This window comes from Coregonus lavaretus (assembly GCF_964263955.1).
Source record: "Coregonus lavaretus genome assembly, chromosome: 39".
In the NCBI taxonomy this organism is placed as follows: domain Eukaryota; kingdom Metazoa; phylum Chordata; class Actinopteri; order Salmoniformes; family Salmonidae; genus Coregonus; species Coregonus lavaretus.
In genome coordinates, this window is record NC_140026.1 from 122,919 (window position 1) to 148,559 (window position 25,641).

Consider the following 25,641-nt stretch of genomic DNA (forward strand, 5'->3'; position numbering starts at 1 on the left):
ATTCATCACCTGTTCTATAATAGTAACATTTCTCTTTATTCATCACCTGCTCTATAATAGTAACATTTCTCTATATTCATCACCTGCTCTATAATAGTAACATTTCTCTTTATTCATCACCTGTTCTATAATAGTAACATTTCTATATATTCATCACCTGTTCTATAATAGTAACAAAATAAAAAACAGGCTACATGATTGAGGAAAATCATTTATTTCATTCTATATGCTACAAAGACAAAAGCAATATCTTCCCTAGATGATTAATTGAAAAATAATGGTTTTGCACAAAACGACCACAATAAAACAAAAGGGCAACATTAGTTGGTATTACAGCTACAGAGGACATTAATTAGGTTAACCTGTATACTCCGCTCTGTAGACAGGAGGATGAAGTGTCGATAAAGCCAGGTATATAATGAGACATATAAAGCCAGGTATATAATGAGTCAGATAAAGCCAGGTATATAATGAGTCAGTCAGTCATAATTATGGGGTATTGTATGGAGATTGATTCATCACCTGCTCTATAATAGTAACATTTCTCTTTATTCATCACCTGTTCTATAATAGTAACATTTCTCTTTATTCATCACCTGCTCTATAATAGTAACATTTCTCTATATTCATCACCTGTTCTATAATAGTAACATTTCTCTATATTCATCACCTGCTCTATAATAGTAACATTTCTCTATATTCATCACCTGCTCTATAATAGTAACATTTCTCTATATTCATCACCTGCTCTATAATAGTAACATTTCTCTATATTCATCACCTGTTCTATAATAGTAACATTTCTCTATATTCATCACCTGCTCTATAATAGTAACATTTCTCTATATTCATCACCTGCTCTATAATAGTAACATTTCTCTTTATTCATCACCTGTTCTATAATAGTAACATTTCTCTTTATTCATCACCTGCTCTATAATAGTAACATTTCTCTATATTCATCACCTGCTCTATAATAGTAACATTTCTCTTTATTCATCACCTGTTCTATAATAGTAACATTTCTATATATTCATCACCTGTTCTATAATAGTAACAAAATAAAAAACAGGCTACATGATTGAGGAAAATCATTTATTTCATTCTATATGCTACAAAGACAAAAGCAATATCTTCCCTAGATGATTAATTGAAAAATAATGGTTTTGCACAAAACGACCACAATAAAACAAAAGGGCAACATTAGTTTAATGTTTAAATAAAATAAAATAATGCTGAACTACTATAGACCAAAATGGGAAAATAAAGAAAATCATTATAATAATTGAATTCTCCTCTCCTGTATGTTTTCTAAATCTGTAACATGTAACGGTATAACATTATACTGAACCTGTAACAATAATGTCTGAACCATAACACTTATCAGTGTATCTGTTTAGACATGAAAAGTTAAGGCATTTACAATGTATCAACCATAATGCTATACAGTATATGACCAGTATATGACTGCTGTTAAAGGACAGCTGCTGAATGAATAATACAACACACAATATATTAAAACACATTCAAATAAGAAAAATACATCTAGCAGTTAATATATCACATTTGATCAAATGGAGGTAAAATGTAAAAACATACAGCATTGTGTCTCACAGTTCTATATTAGAATCCAATGAGTTCCATTCTGATGGTTGTTATGGTGATCAGGTGATCTCAGCCTCACTCTTCTTCAACACGATCACCTGTTCAACACAGAAGTAGTTCATCAGATTGGTCATGTATTTACTTATCCAATACAGTACCACTTAGAAATTGAAATCATATCAGATGATTTACTAGTCAAGACTGTGCTACTTAGAATCCTATCAAATTATTTCCAATGAATGTCCAGCTCTCCCATATCAATAGCAGGGCTATTTACTCCTTATGTCCAGCTCTCCCATATCAATAGCAGGGCTATTTACTCCTTATGTCCAGCTCTCCCATATCAATAGCAGGGCTATTTACTCCTTATGTCCAGCTCTCCCATATCAATAGCAGGGCTATTTACTCCTTAAGTCCAGCTCTCCCATATCAATACCAGGGCTATTTACTCCTTATGTCCAGCTCTCTCATATCAATACCAGGGCTATTTACTCCTTATGTCCAGCTCTCCCATATCAATACCAGGGCTATTTACTCCTTATGTCCAGCTCTCCCATATCAATACCAGGGCTATTTACACCTTATGTCCAGCTCTCCCATATCAATACCAGGGCTATTTACTCCTCATGTCCAGCTCTCCCATATCAATACCAGGGCTATTTACTCCTTATGTCCAGCTCTCCCATATCAATACCAGGGCTATTTACTCCTTATGTCCAGCTCTCCCATATCAATACCAGGGCTATTTACTCCTTATGTCCAGCTCTCCCATATCAATACCAGGGCTATTTACTCCTTATATCCAGCTCTCCCATATCAATACCAGGGCTATTTACTCCTTATGTCCAGCTCTCCCATATCAATACCAGGGCTATTTACTCCTTATATCCAGCTCTCCCATATCAATACCAGGGCTATTTACTCCTTATTTACAGTGAGGGAAAAAAGTATTTGATCCCCTGCTGATTTTGTACGTTTGCCCACCGACAAAGAAATGATCAGTCTATAATTTTAATGGTAGGCTTATTTGAACAGTGAGAGACAGAATAACAACAAAAACATCCAGAAAAACGCAAGTCAAAAATGTTATAAATTGATTTGCATTTTAATGAGGGAAATAAGTATTTGACCCCCTCTCAATCAAAAAGATTTCTGACACGCAGGTGTCTTTTATAAAGGTAACGAGCTGAGATTAGGAGCACACTCTTAAAGGGAGTGCTCCTAATCTCAGCTTGTTACCTGTATAAAAGACACCTGTCCACAGAAGCAATCAATCAATCAGATTCCAAACTCTCCACCATGGCCAAGACCAAAGAGCTCTCCAAGGACGTCAGGGACAAGATTGTAGACCTACACAAGGCTGGAATGGGCTACAAGACCATCGCCAAGCAGCTTGGTGAGAAGGTGACAACAGTTGGTGCGATTATTCGCAAATGGAAGAAACACAAAATACTGTCAATCTCCCTCGGCCTGGGGCTCCATGCAAGATCTCACCTCGTGGAGTTGCAATGATCATGAGAACGGTGAGGAATCAGCCCAGAACTACACAGAGAGGATCTTGTCAATGATCTCAAGGCAGCTGGGACCATAGTCACCAAGAAAACAATTGGTAACACACTACGCCGTGAAGGACTGAAATCCTGCAGCGCCCGCAAGGTCCCCCTGCTCAAGAAAGCACATATACAGGGCTGTCTGAAGTTTGCCAATGAACATCTGAATGATTCAGAGGAGAACTGGGTGAAAGTGTTGTGGTCAGATGATACCAAAATCGAGCTCTTTGGCATCCACTCAACTCGCCGTGTTTGGAGGAGGAGGAATGCTGCCTATGACCCCAAGAACACCATCCCCACCGTTAAACATGGAGGTGGAAACATTATGCTTTGGGGGTGTTTTTTTGCTAAGGGGACAGGACAACTTCAACGCATCAAAGGGACGATGGACGGGGCCATGTACCGTCAAATCTTGGGTGAGAACCTCCTTCCCTCAGCCAGGGTATTGAAAATGGGTCGTGGATGGGTATTCCAGCATGACAATGACCCAAAACACACGGCCAAGTTGTCACGGATTCTGCCGAGGCTGCTCCTCCTCCTTGCTCGGGCAGGCTTCGGCGTTCGTCGGCCCCGGAGTACTAGCTACTACCGCTGGATGTTCTCGATGTTTGTTTGGTCTGGTCTTGTGTGTGCACCTGTTTCGTATTGAGTATTGATTATGTCACCTATAAGTTTCCCTTTTGGTTTGTTTGCAGTTGTGTGTAATTGTACGCATGTCCTATTGGTGTCTCGTTGGATGTTTAGTGTTTTACGCGTGTGTGCGTAATCGTTCGCCTCCTTTGTTTTGAGGCCTTTTGTTTTGTCTTTGTGCCTACGAAGTAAAGTAATTTTGGACTTAGCCTCCTTGTCCTGCGCTTGACTCCACCACTGCATCCACATCAGTAAGCGTGACACAAGGCAACAAAGGAGTGGCTCAAGAAGAAGCACATTAAGGTCCTGGAGTGGCCTAGCCAGTCTCCAGACCTTAATCCCATAGAAAATCTGTGGAGGGAGCTGAATGTTCGAGTTGCCAAACGTTAGCCTCGAAACCTTAATGACTTGGAGAAGATCTGCAAAGAGGAGTGGAACAAAATCCCTGCTGAGATGTGTGCAAACCTGGTGGCCAACTACAAGAAACATCTGACCTCTGTGATTGCCAACAAGGGTTTTGCCACCAAGTACTAAGTCATGTTTTGCAGAGGGGTCAAATACTTATTTCCCTCATTAAAATGCAAATCAATTCATAACATTTTTGACATGCGTTTTTCTGGATTTTTGTTGTTGTTATTCTGTCTCTCACTGTTCAAAAAAACCTACCATTAAAATTATAGACTGATCATTTCTTTGTCAGTGGGCAAACGTACAGAATCAGCAGGGGATCAAATACTTTTTTCCCTCACTGTATGTCCAGCTCTCCCGCATCAATACCAGGGCTATTTACTCCTTATTTATGTCCAGCTCTCCCGCATCAATAGCAGGGCTATTTACTCCTTATGTCCAGCTCTCCCATATCAATACCAGGGCTATTTACTCCTTATGTCCAGCTCTCCCATATCAATACCAGGGCTATTTACTCCTTATGTCCAGCTCTCCCATATCAATACCAGGGCTATTTACTCCTTATATCCAGCTCTCCCATATCAATACCAGGGCTATTTACTCCTTATGTCCAGCTCCCCCATATCAATACCAGGGCTATTTACTCCTTATTTATGTCCAGCTCTCCCATATCAATACCAGGGCTATTTACTCCTCATGTCCAGCTCTCCCATATCAATAGCAGGGCTATTTACCCCTTATGTCCAGCTCTCCCATATCAATACCAGGGCTATTTACTCCTCATGTCCAGCTCTCCCATATCAATACCAGGGCTATTTACTCCTTATATCGAGCTCTCCCATATCAATACCAGGGCTATTTACTCCTTATTTATGTCCAGCTCTCCCGCATCAATACCAGGGCTATTTACTCCTTATTTATGTCCAGCTCTCCCGCATCAATACCAGGGCTATTTACTCCTTATGTCCAGCTCTCCCATATCAATACCAGGGCTATTTAGTCCTTAAGTCCAGCTCTCACATATCAATACCAGGGCTATATACTCCTTATTTCCAGCTCTCCCATATCAATACCAGGGCTATTTAGTCCTTATTTCCAGCTCTCCCATATCAATACCAGGGCTATTTACTCCTTATGTCCAGCTCTCCCATATCAATACCAGGGCTATTTACTCCTTATTTATGTCCAGCTCTCCCGCATCAATACCAGGGCTATTTACTCCTTATGTCCAGCTCTCCCTTATCAATACCAGGGCTATTTAGTCCTTATGACAACCTCTCCCATATCAATACCAGGGCTATTTACTCCTTTTGTCCAGCTCTCCCATATCAATACCAGGGCTATTTACTCCTTATGTCCAGCTCTCCCATATCAATACTAGGGCTATTTACTCCTTATGTCCAGCTCTCCCATATCAATACCAGGGCTATTTAGTCCTTAAGTCTAGCTCTCCCATATCAATACCAGGGCTATTTACTCCTTATGTCCAGCTCTCCCATATCAATACTAGGGCTATTTACTCCTTATGTCCAGCTCTCCCATATCAATACCAGGGCTATTTACTCCTTATATCCAGCTCTCCCATATCAATACCTGGGCTATTTACTCCTTATGTCCAGCTCTCTCATATCAATACCAGGGCTATATACTCCTTATTTCCAGCTCTCCCATATCAATACCAGGGCTATTTAGTCCTTAAGTCTAGCTCTCCCATATCAATACCTGGGCTATTTACTCCTTATGTCCAGCTCTCCCATATCAATACCAGGGCTATTTACTCCTTATGTCCAGCTCTCCCATATCAATACCTGGGCTATTTACTCCTTATGTCCAGCTCTCCCATATCAATACCAGGGCTATTTACTCCTTATGTCCAGCTCTCCCATATCAATACCAGGGCTATTTACTTCTTATGTCCAGCTCTCCCATATCAATACCAGGGCTATTTACTCCTTATGTCCAGCTCTCCCTTATCAATACCAGGGCTATTTACTCCTTATGTCCAGCTCTCTCATATCAATACCAGGGCTATTTACTCCTTATGTCCAGCTCTCCCATATCAATACCAGGGCTATTTACTCCTTATGACCAGCTCTCCCATATCAATACCAGGGCTATTTACTCCTTATGTCCAGCTCTCTCATATCAATACCAGGGCTATTTACTCCTTATGTCCAGCTCTCCCATATCAATACAAGGGCTATTTACTCCTTATGACCAGCTCTCCCATATCAATACCAGGGCTATTTAGTCCTTATGACCAGCTCTCCCACATCAATACCAGGGCTATTTAGTTCTTATGACCAGCTCTCCCTTATCAATACCAGAGCTATTTAGTCCTTATGACCACCTCTCCCATATCAATACCAGGGCTATTTACTCCTTATGTCCAGCTCTCCCATATCAATACCAGGGCTATTTACTCCTTATGTCCAGCTCTCCCATATCAATACCAGGGCTATTTACTCCTTATGTCCAGCTCTCCCATATCAATACCAGGGCTATTTACTCCTTATGTCTAGCTCTCCCATATCAATACCAGGGCTATTTACTCCTTATGTCCAGCTCTCCCATATCAATACTAGGGCTATGAACATGGTTTAATCAGAGCTAGTTATCAACACTTTAAAACATGGTTCAATCAGAGCTAGTTATCAACACTTTGAACATGGTTTAATCAGAGCTAGTTATCAACACTTTAAACATGACTTTGCACCTCAAATTAAGACGTTTTTACTCTCACTTTCTAGCTACACAACAAAAACCTTGCCAGCAGGCTAGCAAGCCAGCCAGAAAATTGAGCTAGAACAAACCTAGCAAGGGGAGTTAATACAACTACATCAAACAATCAAACTGAGTGAGTAAATCAAAAAGAAGCACGGACTCTAACTTTAAACATATCTCCAACTATTTTTGCCGGTTTTTGAGCTAAACAGGAGCTAGCAACAGCAGCAGACAAACACAACTGGTTGCCATGGCAACGGTGCAGCAGAACAGAGCAGCAGCAGCAGTAGTAGCAGAGCCCACAGGCACCATGTCCCCACTCCCCCTCAGCGCTGAGTCCATTCTCTACCCTCCAGAGGCCACAGGCACCATGTCCCCACTCCCCCTCAGCGCTGAGTCCATTCTCTACCCCCCAGAGGCCACAGGCACCATGTCCCCACTCCCCCTCAGCGCTGAGTCCATTCTCTACCCTCCAGAGCCCACAGGCACCATGTCCCCACTCCCCCTCAGCACTGAGTCCATTCTCTACCCTCCAGAGCCCACAGGCACCATGTCCCCACTCCCCCTCAGCACTGAGTCCATTCTCTACCCTCCAGAGGCCACAGGCACCATGTACCCACTCCCCCTCAGCGCTGAGTCCATTCTCTACCCTCCAGAGGCCACAGGCACCATGTCCCCACTCCCCCTCAGCGCTGAGTCCATTCTCTACCCCCCAGAGGCCCACAGGCACCATGTCCCCACTCCCCCTCAGCACTGAGTCCATTCTCTACCCTCCAGAGGCCCACAGCCATCATGTCCCCACTCCCCCTCAGCGCTGAGTCCATTATCTACCCTCCAGAGGCCCACAGCCACCATGTCCCCACTCCCCCTCAGCGCTGAGTCCATTATCTACCCTCCAGAGGCCCACAGGCACCATGTCCCCACTCCCCCTCAGCGCTGAGTCCATTCTCTACCTTCCAGAGGCCCACAGGCACCATGTCCTCACTCCCCCTCAGCGCTGAGTCCATTCTCTACCCTCCAGAGGCCACAGGCACCATGTCCCCACTCCCCCTCAGCACTGAGTCCATTCTCTACCCCCCAGAGTCCCACAGGCACCGTCCCCACTCCCCCTCAGCACTGAGTCCATTCTCTACCCTCCAGAGGCCCACAGCCATCATGTCCCCACTCCCCCTCAGCGCTGAGTCCATTATCTACCCTCCAGAGGCCCACAGCCACCATGTCCCCACTCCCCCTCAGCGCTGAGTCCATTATCTACCCTCCAGAGGCCCACAGCCACCATGTCCCCACTCCCCCTCAGCGCTGAGTCCATTATCTACCCTCCAGAGGCCCACAGGCACCATGTCCCCACTCCCCCTCAGCGCTGAGTCCATTCTCTACCTTCCAGAGGCCCACAGGCACCATGTCCTCACTCCCCCTCAGCGCTGAGTCCATTCTCTACCCTCCAGAGGCCACAGGCACCATGTCCCCACTCCCCCTCAGCACTGAGTCCATTCTCTACCCCCCAGAGTCCCACAGGCACCGTCCCCACTCCCCCTCAGCGCTGAGTCCATTCTCTACCCTCCAGAGGCCACAGGCACCATGTCCCCACTCCATCTCAGCGCTGAGTCCATTCTCTACCCTCCAGAGGCCACAGGCACCATGTCCCCACTCCCCCTCAGCACTGAGTCCATTCTCTACCCTCCAGAGGCCCACAGGCACCATGTCCCCACTCCCCCTCAGCGCTGAGTCCATTCTCTACCCTCCAGAGGCCACAGGCACCATGTCCCCACTCCCACTCAGCACTGAGTCCATTCTCTACCCTCCAGAGGCCCACAGGCACCATGTCCCCACTCCCCCTCAGCGCTGAGTCCATTCTCTACCCTCCAGAGGCCACAGGCACCATGTCCCCACTCCCACTCAGCACTGAGTCCATTCTCTACCCTCCAGAGGCCACAGGCACCATGTCCCCACTCCCACTCAGCGCTGAGTCCATTCTCTACCCCCCCCCCCCCAGAGGCCACAGGCACCATGTCCCCACTCCCCTTCAGCGCTGAGTCCATTCTCTACCCTCCAGAGCCCACAGGCACCATGTCCCCACTCCCCCTCAGCGCTGAGTCCATTCTCTACCCCCCCTCCAGAGGCCACAGGCACCATGTCCCCACTCCCCCTCAGCACTGAGTCCATTCTCTACCCTCCAGAGGCCCACAGCCACCATGTCCCCACTCCCCCTCAGCGCTGAGTCCATTATCTACCCTCCAGAGGCCACAGGCACCATGTACCCACTCCCCCTCAGCGCTGAGTCCATTCTCTACCTTCCAGAGGCCCACAGGCACCATGTCCTCACTCCCCCTCAGCGCTGAGTCCATTCTCTACCCTCCAGAGGCCACAGGCACCATGTCCCCACTCCCCCTCAGCACTGAGTCCATTCTCTACCCCCCAGAGGCCCACAGGCACCGTCCCCACTCCCCCTCAGCGCTGAGTCCATTCTCTACCCTCCAGAGGCCACAGGCACCATGTCCCCACTCCAACTCAGCGCTGAGTCCATTCTCTACCCTCCAGAGGCCACAGGCACCATGTCCCCACTCCCCCTCAGCACTGAGTCCATTCTCTACCCTCCAGAGGCCCACAGGCACCATGTCCCCACTCCCCCTCAGCGCTGAGTCCATTCTCTACCCTCCAGAGGCCACAGGCACCATGTCCCCACTCCCACTCAGCACTGAGTCCATTCTCTACCCTCCAGAGGCCACAGGCACCATGTCCCCACTCCCCCTCAGCGCTGAGTCCATTCTCTACCCTCCAGAGGCCACAGGCACCATGTCCCCACTCCCACTCAGCGCTGAGTCCATTCTCTACCCCCCCCCCCCCCCAGAGGCCACAGGCACCATGTCCCCACTCCCCTTCAGCGCTGAGTCCATTCTCTACCCTCCAGAGCCCACAGGCACCATGTCCCCACTCCCCCTCAGCGCTGAGTCCATTCTCTACCCCCCCTCCAGAGGCCACAGGCACCATGTCCCCACTCCCCCTCAGCACTGAGTCCATTCTCTACCCCCCCAGAGGCCAAAAATGACACAACGAGGAAAGCTTTTAAACAGAATCTACTAAAGGGGAGGCCAGAAACCCTTTTCACAGACCTCCACAAAAACGGTTATGTGAGTAATCTCATCTTTCTCACTGACCAGTAAAATCCACACCCTGGCTCAACATATAAGAGTCCCCAATCAAACACAAGAGGGTAGGGGCCGGGTGGGAATTCCGCCTCGTGACACTACCCCCCCGTAGCGCCCCTGGTCTGGTCTGGCCCCGCTGGCCGGAGCTGGACTGGACATCGGTGGAGCGGAATTCAATTGAATTGATCAAAACAGGAGAATTCTTTATCTGGTTAAAAATCAACAAGGAGGCTATCTTAACAGATAACAACGTCTTCCTCTGTGCCATATACATTCCCCCCTCAGAGTCACCCTACTTCAATGAAGAGAGTTTCTCCATTCTAGAGGGGGAGATTAGTCACTTTCAGGCCCAAGGCAACGTGCTGGTCTGTGGAGACCTGAATGCTAGAACAGCAGAAGAACTAGACACTATTAACAGTCATGGGGATAAACACCTACCGGGAAGCAACAACCTTTCCCTCCCCACATACCCTCCTAGAAACAACTATGACAAAGTGAAAAACTAAAATGGAGCACAGCTCCTGAAGCTCTGTCGAACACTGGGTCTGTACATAGTCAATGGTAGGTTAAGAGGGGACTCCTATGGTAGGTACACCTACAGCTCATCCCTTGGCAGCAGTACTGTAGACTACTTCATCACCGACCTCAACCCAGAGTCTCTCAGAGCCTTCACAGTCAGCCCACTAACACCTCTCTCTGACCACAGTAAAATCACAGTGTATCTGAGAAGAGCAGAACCCAACCATGAAGCATCACGGCCCAATAAATTACATGGTACTAAACAGGCCTATAGATGGAGTGCAAACAAATTAGCCTCCTTGGCTAATCTAAAGAAACATAAAAGCAAACCAAAAAGAATAGATAATGAAAAATGGTTTGATAATGATTGCAAAAATCTAAGAAAGTAATTGAGAAATATATCTAATCATAAACACAGAGACCCAGACAACAAAAACATACGTCTTCAATATGGGGAAACACTGAAGTAATACAAACACACCCTAAGAACAGAAAAGGAACAGCACATTAGAAATCAGCTGGATGTGATTGAGGAATCCATAGAATCAAACCACTTCTGGGAGAATTGGAATAAATTAAACAAACCTCATCATGAGGAATTGGCTATCCAAAATGGGGATATGTGGAGAAATCACTTTGCAAACCTCTACAGCAATATAACAAAGAGCCCAGAACAACAAGATATACAAGAAAAATTACAAATCCTTGAATCAGCAGTCAAAGACTATCAGAATCCTGTGGATACCCCAATTACAGAACAATAACAATAATTATTGGAAATGTGTAAGTCGCTCTGGATAAGAGCGTCTGCTAAATGACGTAAATGTAATGTAAATGGAAAAACTATGTACTCTCCAACCCAAAAAGGCCTGTGGTACTGATGGTATTTTAAATGAAATGATCAAATATACAGACCACAAATTCAAATTGGCTACACTCAAACTCTTCAACATTATCCTCACTGCAGGTATTTTCCCTGATATTTGGAACCAAGGATTGATCACACCAATCTATGAAAATTGAGACAAATTTGACCCAAATAATTACAGAGGAATTTGCATTAACAGCAACTTGGGGAAAATTCTCTGCAGTATCATAAACAGCACACTACATCATTTCCTTGATGAACACAATGTCCTAAGCAGAAGCCAGATTGGATTTTTTAACAATTATCGTACAACAGACCACATTTACACCCTCCACACTCTAATTGACAAACAAGTCAACCAAAACAAAGGCAAAATCTACTCGTGTTTTGTAGACTTCAAGAAAGCATTTGATTCAATTTGGCACAAAGGTCTTTTTTATAAACTATTGGAGGGAAAATATATGATGTTATTAAATCAATGTACACTTAAAACAAATGTGTGGTTAAAATCGGCAACAAGCAAACAGACTTCTTCTCTCAGGGACGTGGAGTGAAACAGGGCTGCCCAATAAGTCCAACACTATTTAACATCTACATTAACGAATTGGCAAAAACATTAGAAGAATCGGCAGCACCTGGTCTCACCCTACACAACACTGAAATCAAGTGTCTGCTGTACGCAGATGACCTGGTGCTACTGTCTCCCACTAAGGAGGGGTTACAGCAGCATCTAGATCATCTGCACAGGTTCTGTCAGACCTGGGCCCTGACCGTTAATCTAAAAAACCCGAATATAATGATATTCCTAAAGAGGTCCGGAAATCAGTATCACAAATATAAATTATATTTGGACACTTCTATTAGAACACATCAAAAATTACACATATCTAGGACTAAATATCAGCAACACAGGTAGCTTTCACATGGCTGTGAACGAGCTGAGAGACAAAGCAAGAAGAGCATTCTATGCCATTAAAAGGAATATTAAAATCGAAATTCCATTAGAATCTGGCTCAAAATGTTCCAATCAGTTATAGAACCAATTGCTCTATGTGGCAGCGAAGTATGGGGTCCGCTCTCTAATACTGAATTTACCAAATGGGACAAACATCCAATCGAAATACTGCATGCAGAGTTTTGCAAGACTTTATTGCAAGTGCAAAGAAAAACTCCAAATAACGCATGTAGAGCAGAATTGGGCCAATACCCCCTCCTTATTCGAATAGAAAAAAGAGCCATCAAATTTTACAACCATCTAAAAACAAGTGACCCCAAAACATTCCATCACACAGCTCTACTATGTCAAGAGATGAAACAAGAGAAGAGTCCCCTCAGCCAGCTGGTTCTGAGGCTCAGTTCACTAACCAAAACCAACCTCATAGAGCCTCAGGACAGCACTCAGAAAATCTGGCCCAACCAAATCATCACAAAGCAAAAAGAAAAAGATATCGCCTATTGGAAAGACACCACAAAAAATCAAAGTAAACTTCAATGCTATTTGGCTCTAAACAGACAGTACATGGTGGCAGACTATCTGACCACTGTGACTGATAGAAAACTGAGGAAAACACTGACTAGGTACAGACTCAGTGAGCACAGTCTGGCTATAGAGACCGGTCGTCACAGGCAAACCTGGCTGCCCAGAGAGGACAGGCTGTGCTCACTCTGCCCCCGGGGAGAGGTAGAGACAGAGCTGCATTTCTTATTACACTGTGACAAATACTCAGACCTAAGAGAATCTTTATTTTCCAAAATTATCATTCAGTACAAAGAATTCGAAACTATAAAAGAGGAAGAAAAAATCCAATATTTATTGTCTTCTCAGTCATGTTGAGACTGGTCGACTACTATTGCTTTAATGTATTGTTATTCTCATTAATATTGTTGTTGTAGATGCTGTTAATGGTAATCCCATTTCCACTACTACTATTATTATTATTGCTGTTGGTCCCACCATTTTTGTTATGTGTATACTTTGATACAAATTACCAATATCTCCTGTACTGCATACTCACCTTTTCTTCTACCCCACGACACAAAAACACCACCACACATCACAATGACCCAAACCTCACCACTTCTACAACCGTATATCCAGACCATCTTCCCCAGCTATACAGACAGCCCATATCTCTTGAAACATCTCCACACTTTTTATCATTTTATAAAACTCAAATTCCACCCTAAGGTGCGCAGAGACCATCCCATTAAATAATAGTAAAGGGTCTGTTATCCCCCCACCTTTGACCCTGTTCCTCCTTGTTATCCAAATAGCCAACTTTGACTGAGCAAACAGAAAATTCAACAACACACATTTTTCCTTATTTGAATACCTGTACCCCATTATGAACATCCCGACAGTAAAACCCACCCCCAACCTCTCACACAGACATTCCAACTGAGACATTAAAGGCATTAACCTGGCGCACACAGAAAACACATGAATCACAGTTTCACTCATGACACAGAAAGGACACCCCTGTCTGACTCCCGGTTCAACCCGTGCCAACCAGCTGTTAGTGGCCAGGGCTCCATGTAGAACCCACCACTGGAGGTCCCCTGACCTCTTTGGTACTGGGAGTTTGTAGAGCCCCCTCCATCTGAAACCCACCATACTCTCCGCTCCACGTGCCCCCTGCCCCTGCCACTGATGTGCCTTCACTCCTGTTAGGCTCCTAATGTTCCTTACCTTAATGCAGAGGTTGTATAGGGCTTTACCTCCCACCCCCTCAAACTCCCCCAGGCTCGGAGTGTTAAAATGTAACAAGTCCTCCAGACCCCCTTGCCAGACCCCAGTCTCTGCCGTCATGTGCAGTGGCGGAAACATTGGTGGCCCCTCCCCCTTTGGCTGCTCAACACCCCCCTTACCGGCTCAGACAGTGCCTCCTGGACTTCCCCCAGGAATCTCTCCAGCAGCCTAAGAGATGTTAGTCCTGTTTGTTTTGCTAGGACTTCTGGGGTTTTCCATCCATCCTTTCCCAGCAGTCACAGGTCACCCAGCCTTAGTAATCCCGCTGCCATCAGTCGCCTCTTCAGGGTGGCTGACTGAACCGATCTCAAAAGGATGACTGGGTTGTGGAAGATAGGCTCCTCCCACACCCACAGCCCAGGCTCCACACCCCCTTCTCGTGTGGGCCTTAGCAGCTGCCAGGCCCTCAGCACCGCAGAGTAATAATCAGAGAGACCTGCTGTACTCAGCCCCTCCAGCCTCATTACATTTACATTTACATTTACGTCATTTAGCAGACGCTCTTATCCAGAGCGACTTACAAATTGGTGCATTCACCCTATAACCAGTGGGATAACCACTTTACAAATTGTTTATTATTTTTATTTTTTTAAGAGGGGGGGGGGGGGGGGGGGTAGAAGGATTACTTTATCCTATCCCAGGTATTCCTTAAAGAGGTGGGGTTTCAAATGTCTCCGGAAGGTGGTGAGTGACTCCGCTGTCCTGGCGTCGTGAGGGAGCTTGTTCCACCATTGGGGTGCCAGAGCAGCGAACAGTTTTGACTGGGCTGAGCGGGAACTATGCTTCCGCAGAGGAAGGGGAGCCAGCAGGCCAGAGGTGGATGAACGCAATGCCCTCGTTTGGGTGTAGGGACTGATCAGAGCCTGAAGGTACGGAGGTGCCGTTCCCCTCACAGCTCCATAGGCAAGCACCATGGTCTTGTAACAGATGCGAGCTTCAACTGGAAGCCAGTGGAGTGTGCGGAGGAGCGGGGTGACGTGAGAGAACTTGGGAAGGTTGAACACCAGACGGGCTGCGGCATTCTGGATGAGTTGTAGGGGTTTAATGGCACAGGCAGGGAGCCCAGCCAACAGCGAGTTGCAGTAATCCAGACGGGAGATGACAAGTGCCTGGATTAGGACCTGTGCCGCTTCCTGTGTAAGGCAGGGTCGTACTCTCCGAATGTTGTAGAGCATGAACCTGCAGGATCGGGTCACCGCCTTGATGTTAGCGGAGAACGACAGGGTATTGTCCAGGGTCACGCCAAGGCTCTTCGCACTCTGGGAGGAGGACACAACGGAGTTGTCAACCGTGATGGCGAGATCATGGAACGGGCAGTCCTTCCCCGGGAGGAAGAGCAGCTCCGTCTTGCCAAGGTTCAGCTTGAGGGGGTGATCCGTCATCCATACTGATATGTCTGCCAGACATGCAGAGATGCGATTCGCCACCTGGTTATCAGAAGGGGGAAAGGAGAAGATTAGTTGTGTATCGTCAGCGTAGCAATGATAGGAGAGGCCATGTGAGGATATGACAGAGCCAAGTGACTTGGTGTATAGCGAGAATAGGAGAGTGCCTAGAACTGAGCCCTGGGGGACACCAGTGGTGAGAGCACGTGGTGCGGAGACAGCTTCTCGCCACGCCACTTGGTAGGAGCGACCGGTCAGGTAGGACGCAATCCAAGAGTGAGCCGCGCCGGAGATGCCCAGCTCGGAGAGGGTGGAGAGGAGGATCTGATGGTTCACAGTATCAAAGGCAGCAGACAGGTCTAGAAGGACAAGAGCAGAGGAGAGAGAGTTAGCTTTAGCAGTGCGGAGAGCCTCCGTGACACAGAGAAGAGCAGTCTCAGTTGAATGACCAGTCCTGAAACCTGACTGGTTAGGATCAAGAAGGTCATTCTCAGAGAGATAGCAAGAGAGTTGGCTAAAGACGGCACGCTCAATAGTTTTGGAAAGAAAAGAAAGAAGGGATACTGGTCTGTAGTTGTTGACATCAGAGGGATCGAGTGTTGGTTTTTTGAGAAGGGGTGCAACTCTCGCTCTCTTGAAGATGGAAGGGACATAGCCAGCGGTCAAGGATGAGTTGATCAGCGAGGTGAGGTAGGGGAGAAGGTCACCGGAGATGGTCTGGAGAAGAGAGGAGGGGATGGGGTCAAGCGGGCAGGTTGTTGGGCGGCCTGCAGTCACAAGTCGCAAGATTTTATCTGGAGAGAGAGGGGAGAAAGAAGTCAAAGCATAGGGTAGGGCAGTGTGAGCAGGACCAGCAGTGTCATTAGACTTAACAAACGAGGATCGGATGTCGTCAACCTTCTTTTCAAAGTGGTTGACGAAGTCATCCACAGAGAGGGAGGAGGGGGGGGGGGGATTCAGCAGGGAGGAGAATGTGGCAAAGAGCTTCCTAGGGTTAGAGGCAGATGCTTGGAATTTAGAGTGGTAGAAAGTGGCCTTAGCAGCAGAAACAGATGAAGAAAATGTAGAGAGGAGGGAGTGAAAAGATGCCAGGTCCGCAGGGAGTCTAGTTTTCTTCCATTTCCGCTCAGCTGCCCGGAGCTCTGTTCTGTGAGCTCGCAATGAGTCATCAAGCCACGGAGCTGGAGGGGAGGACTGAGCCGGCCGGGAGGATAGGGGACACAGAGAGTCAAAGGATGCAGAAAGGGAGGAGAGGAGGGTTGAGGAGGCAGAATCAGGAGATTGGAGGGAGAAGGATTGAGCAGAGGGATGAGATGATAGGATGGAAGAGGAGAGAGTAGTGGGAGAGAGAGAGCGAAGGTTGCGGCGGCGCATTACCATCTGTGTAGGGGCAGAGTGAGTAGTGTAGGAGAAGAGCGAGAGAGAAAAGGATACAAAGTAGTGGTCGGAGACATGGAGGGGAGTTGCAGTGAGATTAGTAGAAGAGCAGCATCTAGTAAAGATGAGGTCAAGCGTATTGCCTGCCTTGTGAGTAGGGGGGGACGGTGAGAGGGTTTGGTCAAAAGAGGAGAGGAGTGGAAAGAAGGAGGCAGAGAGAAATGAGTCAAATGTAGACGTAGGGAGGTTGAAATCCCCCAAAACTGTGAGGGGTGAGCCATCCTCAGGAAAGGAACTTATCAAGGCGTCAAGCTCATTGATGAACTCTCCAAGGGAACCTGGAGGGCGATAGATGACAAGGATATTAAGCTTAAATGGGCTAGTGACTGTGACAGCATGGAATTCAAATGAGGAGATAGAAAGATAGGTTAGGGGAAAAATTGAGAATGTCCACTAGGGAGAGATGAGGATTCCTGTGCCACCACCCCTCTGACCAGATGCTCTCGGGGTATGCGAGAACACATGGTCAGACGAGGAGAGAGCAGTAGGAGTAGCAGTGTTTTCAGTGGTAATCCATGTTTCCGTCAGCCCCAGGAAGTCGAGGGACTGGAGGGTAGCATAGGCTGGGATGAAGTCAGCCTTGTTGGCAGCAGAACGGCAGTTCCAGAGGCTGCCTGAGACCTGGAACTCCAGGTGTGTGGTGCGTGCAGGGACCACCAGGTTAGAGAGGCAGCAGCCACGTGGTGTGAGGCGTTTGTGTAGCCTGTGCGGAGAGGAGAGAACAGGGATAGGCAGAGGCATAGTTGACAGGCTGTATTAGATGGCTACAATAATGCAGAGGAGATCGGAATGAAATGAACTAAACATCTGGGAAAGGAGAGAGCAGGGCCTCCCTCACCAAAACTCCCAAATATAACTCTCCCAACTTCCACCTCAGAAACTATAATTGTTTCACTGAACCACCCGAATAAAACTCTCCCAACTTCCACTTTAGAAATTAGAATTGTTGTAAACTACAGCGGTTCAATGTTTCAAGGAATAGACTCAACTTACTTTATTCAGCTAGCTAACTATGACGCCATAGCTAACTAGCATGCTAGCATCCAATAGCACACAGTTTAGCACCAATACTTGGTTACAACAAACTACCAATAGTGTGTTAACACACTAAACAGATAATTCGTGTCCGTGTCTAGTTCCTTTCATAACACAGCAATAATTAAACGTTGGCTAGCTAGCACAAAGATATTGTATTTAGCTGCTACAGTACAGCTAGCTGGTGGTGTTGGCTAGCTAGCAATGGCTGCTGTGTTGACTTTGTTTGAAAAACGGCATCGCTGCGAATGAATGTAGCTGGCTAAAAGGATATTGTATTTAGTTGCTACCGTTGCTAATAGCTACTCGCCAGCTAGTCCAGGAGGTGAGTTAGCTAGCTAGCTAGCTTCATGCTACACCCGGCACCGCCGAATACAATACTAACCTACAATAATTACATACAATAACTACCCACAACAACCCACGATGCCTACCTACAATACCTAACTACAATCTAAATACATAGTTTAAGCCTTACTCGACAAAGCCCAAGCTATGTATAAAGCCAAACTTACCCGACGCCAGCTGTCTGGGTTGCAGACAAGAAGACATTGGTCTTCTACAATCAGTAGCTGTAATTAAGTACAGTAGCTACTAACTACCTAACGTTAATGCTTCAGATAATGAGGTTAGAAAAACAGCTGAATGGTAGGTAGCTAGCTGGCTTAATTACAGGTACTCTTAAGCGTGAAATAACATTGGAAACAACTATCCACAGTTGCTAAAAGTTACCAGTAGCTACCCGCTAGCTAGCTAGCTTTATTGGTCCAGGTAGTGGGTTAGCTAGCCTCGTGCTTCACCGGGCTCACTCGAATACAATACTTACCTACAATAATTACCTACAATAACTACCTAAATAAACTACCTACAATACCTAACTACAATACCTACCTACAATCTAAATACATGGTTTAAGATTTACTCAACACCATATAAGAAGCCAAGCTTACCTCCTGCTAGAGAAAACACAACCTCACCCGACGATTCCCGTTCCTACACATGAGGAATAGCTGCTGGTCTAACCCTAATCCGCCAGCTCTCCTCAGCAGCGCGCATGCTGGCTCCCTCCATCCGACATCAGTATGGTACAGCAGTCTCTGTGCCGCCTTTAGTCGGAATGCAGCCACCCTGCTCTCCAGTTCCACCAGGCCCTGTCCTCCTTCATTTACGGACATATACAACACTGCCGCCCTCAGCCAGTGATGGCCCGACCAGAAAAAATCCACCAGCTTGCATGGCAGGTCTGCGAGCAGCCCGGCGGGGGGGTTGAGGACAGCCAGTTTATGCCACAGGGAAGATGCCACCAGGTTGTTGATTATCAGCACCCTCCCTCTATATGACACTTGGGACAGGAGCCACATCCACCTGGCCAGTCTTGACACCACTGCCTGTGACAGCCCCTCCCAGTTCTTCCTGACCCACCTCTCCGAGCCCAGGTACACCCCCAACATTTTAAGCCCTTCACAACCCCACTGCAACACTTTAGCGAGCAGGCCTTCCTAATTGACCTGGCCCAGGTATCCTGGATGGATATAGATCTCATTCCATCAGTAGAGGATGCCTGGTTGTTCCTTAAAAGTAATTTCCTCTCAATCTTAAATAAACATGCCCCATTCAAAAAATACAGAACTAAGAACCGATATAGCCCCTGGTTCTCCTCAGACTTGACTGCCCTTGACCAGCACAAAAACATCCTGTGGCGTACTGCATTAGCATCAAATAGCCCCCGCGATATGCAACTTTTCAGGGAAGTTAGGAACCAATATACACAAGCAGTCAGGAAAGCAAAGGCAAACTTTTTCAAACAGAAATTTGCATCCTGTAGCACTAACTCCAAAAAGTTTTGGGACACTGTAAAGTCCATGGAGAATAAGAGCACTTCCTCCCAGTTGCCCACTGCACTGAGGCTAGGAAACACTATCACCACCGATAAATCTACAATAATCGAGAATTTCAACAAGCATTTTGCTACAGCTGGCCATGCTTTCCATCTGGCTACCACTACCCCGGCCACCAACTCTGCACCCTCCGCTGAAACTTGCCCATGCCCCCCCCGCTTCTCCTTCACACAAATTCAGACAGCTGACGTTTTGAAAGAGCTGCAAAATCTGGACCCTTACAAATCAGCTGGGCTAGACAATCTGGACCCTTTCTTTCTAAAACTAGCCGCCGAAATTGTCGCAACCCCTATTACTAGTCTGTTCAACCTCTCTTTCATAACGTCTGAGATCCCCAGAGATTGGAAAGCTGCCGCGGTCATCCCCCTTTTAGATCCAAACTGCTACAGACCTATATCCATCCTGCCCTGCCTTTCGAAAGTATTTGAAAGCCAAGTTAACAAACAGATCACCGACCATTTCGAATACCACCGTAACTTCACCGCTATGCAATCCGGTTTCCGAGCTGGTCATGGGTGCACTTCAGCCACGCTCAAGGTCCTAAACGATATTATAACCGCGATTGATAATAGACAGTACTGTGCAGCCGTCTTCATCGACCTGGCCAAGGCTTTCGACTCTGTCAACCACCGCATTCTTATTGGCAGACTAAATAGCCTTGGTTTCTCAAATGACTGCCTCGCCTGGTTCACCAACTACTTCTCAGACAGAGTTCAGTGTGTCAAATCGGAGGGCCTGTTGTCTGGACCTATGGCAGTCTCTATGGGGGTGCCACAGGGTTCAATTCTTGGGCCGACACTTTTCTCCGTGTATATCAATGATGTCGCTCTTGCTGCTGGTGACTCTCAGATCCACCTCTACGCAGACGACACCATTTTGTATACATCTGGCCCTTCATTGGACACTGTGTTAACAAACCTCCAAACGAGCTTCAATGCCATACAACACTCCTTCAGTAGCCTCCAACTGCTCTTAAACACTAGTAAAACTAAATGCATGCTTTTCAATCGAACGCTGCTGGCACCCGCCCACCCGACTAGAATCACCACTCTTGACGGGTCTGACCTAGAGTATGTGGACAACTACAAATACCTAGGTGTCTGGTTAGACTGTAAACTCTCCTTCCAGACTCACAAAAAGAATCTCCAATCCAAAGTTAAATCTAGAATCGGCTTCCTATTTCGCAACAAAGCCTCCTTCACTCATGCTGCCAAACATGCCCTCGTAAAACTGACTATCCTACCGATCCTTGACTTCGGCGATGTCATTTACAAAATAGCCTCCAACACTCTACTCAGCAAATTGGATGTAGTCTATCACAGTGCCATCCGTTTTGTCTCCAAAGCCCCATACGCTACCCACCACTGTGACCTGTACGCTCTTGTTGGCTGGTCCTCACTACATGTTCGTCGTCAAACCCACTGGCTCCAGGCCATCTATAAATCACTGCTAGGCAAATCCCTGCCTTATCTTAGCTCATTGGTCACCATAGCAGCACCCACCCGTAGTCTGCGCTCCAGCAGGTATATCTCACTGGTCATTCCCAAAGCCAACACCTCCTTTGGCCGCCATTCCTTCCAGTTCTCTGCTGCCAATGACTGGAACGAATTGCAAAAATCTCTGAAGCTGGAGACTCTTATCTCCCTCACTAACTTTAAGCATCAGTTGTCAGAGCACCTTACCGATCACTGCACCTGTACACAGCCCATCTGAAATTAGCCCACCCAACTACCTCATCCCTATATTGTTATTTATTTTGCTATTTTGCACCCCAGTATCTCTATTTGCACATAATCTCTTGCACATCTAGCATTCCAGTGTTAATACTATTGTAATTATTTTGCACTATAGCCTATTTATTGCTACATTTGCACACACTGTATATATATTTTCTGTTGTATTTTTGACTTTATGTTTTTTACCCCATATGTAACTCTGTGTTGTTTTTATCGCACTGCTTTGCTTTATCTTGGCCAGGTCGCAGTTGTAAATGAGAACTTGTTCTCAACTGGCTTACCTGGTTAAATAAAGGTGAAATGAAATAAAAAAAATAAAAAAAATAAAAAACCCTGGAAGCAGAGGAGGGGCCCTATCCCCCCATGCCCCACATAACAGAGCTTTGCTCTTTCCCCAGTTTACCTTAGCTGACAAAGCTCCCTCGGACACCTTCAGACTATTCTCTAGTGCCTGCATATCCTGACCATCACAGAAACGTCATCTGCATACGCTGACACTGCTATGCCTGTCCAGCACACTCCCTGCAGTCTCCTGCGTAGCATGCCCAAAAAAGGCTCAATGGCTAGTGTATATAACTGCCCTGATAGAGGGCATCCTTGTCTAATGCCCCGCCTCACCCAGACTGGCCTACTGAGCCCCCCTCCCACCTTGACCATACATGATGCCCCAGCATACAACATCTTCACATAGGCCAAAAAAACATTCCCCAAACCCAAACACAGACATCACATTAAACCGATACTCATGGTCCACTCTATCAAAAGCCTTCTCTTGATCTAAAGAGACCAGTCCAAAGTTCACATTAGAACTTCTTGACAAGTCCAACATGTCCCTGATTAAGAACAAGTTGTCCGTGATTAAGCGTCCTGGTACGCAATATGTCTGGTCCTTGTGTACTATAGAGTCCAGATGGGACTTAGTCTGTTAGCGAGGACCTTGGCAAATATCTTGTAGTCCGCACAGAGCAATGCCACAGGCCTCCAGTTCCCTTTTTTGGGCAGGAGAGTCAGAGCCGACCGCCGGCAACTCATCGGCAACTCTCCTACCCCGACGCATTCACGCAACACGCAAAAGAAGTCCAGTCCAATTATTTCCCAGAATTTTTTATAAAACTCCACTGGGAGTCCATCGACCCCCGGTGCACGGCCGGGGGACATCTGGGTTACGGCCTCTGCCAGTTCATGGGACAACAGGGGAATGTCCATTTCATCCCTTTGTACCAGAGAGAGCTTAGGGAGTTCGGCAAAAAAAAACCTGAGCACACATAGGATCACACAGTTCTGCCTTATACATTTCAGTATAAAACTCCACAGTCCGCTCCCACATCTCCCCCACCACAGAGGTCACCTGCCCATCCGAAAGCCGAAGACAATGCATACCCTTGGCTTCACCGCTCTGTCTTTCCAAACCAGAGAAGAAGGAGCTGGGAGCATCCATCTCCTTGAGCATGGAGAACCTAGCTCTTACAAGTGCTCCCTTTGCTTTAACCTGGAAAAAACTGCCCTGGTCCCTCAAGGTTCAGCTAGATTAGCCTGGAGGCCTACATTGCCTTGCCCCACCAGCTCCACCTCCATCTCACTAATACTACGTTCGAGTTCCCCCAATACTCTCCTAGCCTCTGAGGATGACAGAGCTGTATACTGTTGGCAGAAAAGCCGAATTTGGATTTTGCCCACATCCCACCATTGACTCAGAGACTCATACTCCTCTCTTCGCTGCCCCCACCTTTCCCAAAAAGTCTGGAAACCTGAGCAAAAAGTGGCATCTTGTAAGAGCTTTACATTAAACTTCCAATAGGATGCCTCCCGAGGCCCTGGTGAAATAGACAGCCGAGCCATGGTTATGTGATGATCCGAAAAACCCACCGGGAGAATGGTAGCGCCCAACAGCCTATTGCTCTGATTCCTGGACATGTACAATCGATCAAGCCGGGCTGCACTCACCCTAGCCCCAAAGACCTTCACCCATGTATATTGTCTTGTGTTGGGATGTCTAGTTCTCCAAACATCAACTAGGTCAAATTGATTAATAATGTCCCTTAACACCCCCACTGAGCCTGAATGAGGCTCCTCCCCATTTCTGTCTTTCGTAAAATCCATCAGTTCCAGTCCCCGCCGACCACCAGCGTCTCCTCAGGCGCTACCTGTGAGAGTTCCTGTCTAAGACACCCAAATAGAAGCCCCCTCTCTCTCCCTGTGTTGGGCGCATACACATTTATAAAGACAAAACCCCTGTTGTTAATTTCTGCCTTTACTACAAGCAGTCTACCCGTACACACCTCTTTTGAGGAGCAAATTTTTACAGACAGACCGTTACAAAAAGGACTGCCACCCCTGCACTAACATTTGTCCCATGGCTCAGCACACTTGCCCCTTGCCCCTTTCCACCAGAGACCCCAATCAACTTCATTCACCACATCGCTATGCGTCTCCTGCAGAAACAACACTTGTACTTTTTTTTGTTTTACATATTCACCAAACACACTCCTCTTTCCCGCATCTCTGGCGCCATTAATATTAAGCGAGCCTACCCAGAGAGTCTCCATAAGAAGTGGGAGAAAAGCCAGCAAAGAAAGAGACCAATAGCAAAGCTCAAAAAGCTCCAGTGCCAGAAAGAAACCTTTCATCTAAACAGAGCCTGAAGATAGACCCTTACACACGGTTGTGACCCACTTCCTCAACCTAAACCGTTTCCTGGGTGAGACGACACCATGCCCCTCATTTTTCATTGCATGTTGCACTGATCTTACAAACCTTCCCGGATCGCAAAGAAAAGCCCCCTTAGTCTCCTTCAGGAACCTTGACAGTTCCGTCACCGTGTACTTTGACCCCTCTGACTGACTGGCTGTCAGCTCTGGACCCATTGAGGAGGAGTCTGAAAAGAAATATTCAACGGCTTCTTCCTCAGACTCACCTTCCTCCTCCTCATCTCCATCTCCCAACCTGACCACCTGTACTTCCTCTCTAGTCAGCCCCCCCCCCCCCCCCCCCCCCCAACACCAGCCTCTGCCCTCCCACCTCCTTTCTTCTCCCCCTTTTTCCTCTTCCGCTTGACACCCTCCTCCACCCCTCCTAGTCGCTTACCCTTCCCCACTACACTCTCCTCATCCACTAACATAACCTGACTAGACCCAGCCTCACCTACACCACCATCTATAGCATGACTAGACCCAGCCTCATCTACACCACCATCTATAGCATGACTAGACCCAGCCTCATCTACACCACCATCTATAGCATGACTAGACCCAGCCTCACCTACACCACCATCCATAACATGACTAGACCCAGCCTCATCTACACCACCATCTATAGCATGACTAGACCCAGCCTCATCTACACCACCATCTATAGTATGACTAGACCCAGCCTCATCTACACCACCATCTATAGCATGACTAGACCCAGCCTCATCTACACCACCATCTATAGCATGACTAGACCCAGCCTCATCTACACCACCATCTATAACATGACTAGACCCAGCCTCATCTACACCACCATCCATAACATGACTAGACCCAGCCTCATCTACACCACCATCTATAGCATGACTAGACCCAGCCTCATCTACACCACCATCTATAACATGACTAGACCCAGCCTCATCTACACCACCATCTATAGCATGACTAGACCCAGCCTCATCTACACCACCATCTATAGCATGACTAGACCCAGCCTCATCTACACCACCATCTATAGCATGACTAGACCCAGCCTCATCTACACCACCATCTATAGCATGACTAGACCCAGCCTCATCTACACCACCATCTATAGCATGACTAGACCCAGCCTCATCTACACCACCATCTATAGCATGACTAGACCCAGCCTCATCTACACCACCATCCATCACACGACTAGACCCAGCCTCATCTACACCACCATCTATAGCATGACTAGACCCAGCCTCATCTACACCACCATCTATAGCATGACTAGACC

General features: G+C 46.9%; 1 protein-coding gene across 1 annotated transcript in view; it reads right to left on the bottom strand.

Moving 5' to 3' along the window:
* Positions 1-1,083: 1,083 nt before the first annotated feature.
* Positions 1,084-25,641, bottom strand: part of LOC311112728 (low affinity immunoglobulin gamma Fc region receptor III-A-like) — a 38,243-nt gene continuing 13,685 nt past the window's right edge. Inside the window, exon 5 of the mRNA XM_084155856.1 lies at positions 1,084-1,703. Within this exon, the coding sequence (XP_084011982.1) occupies positions 1,681-1,703 (23 nt within the window). The 3' untranslated portion in view covers positions 1,084-1,680. The remainder of the gene's footprint in view (positions 1,704-25,641) is intronic.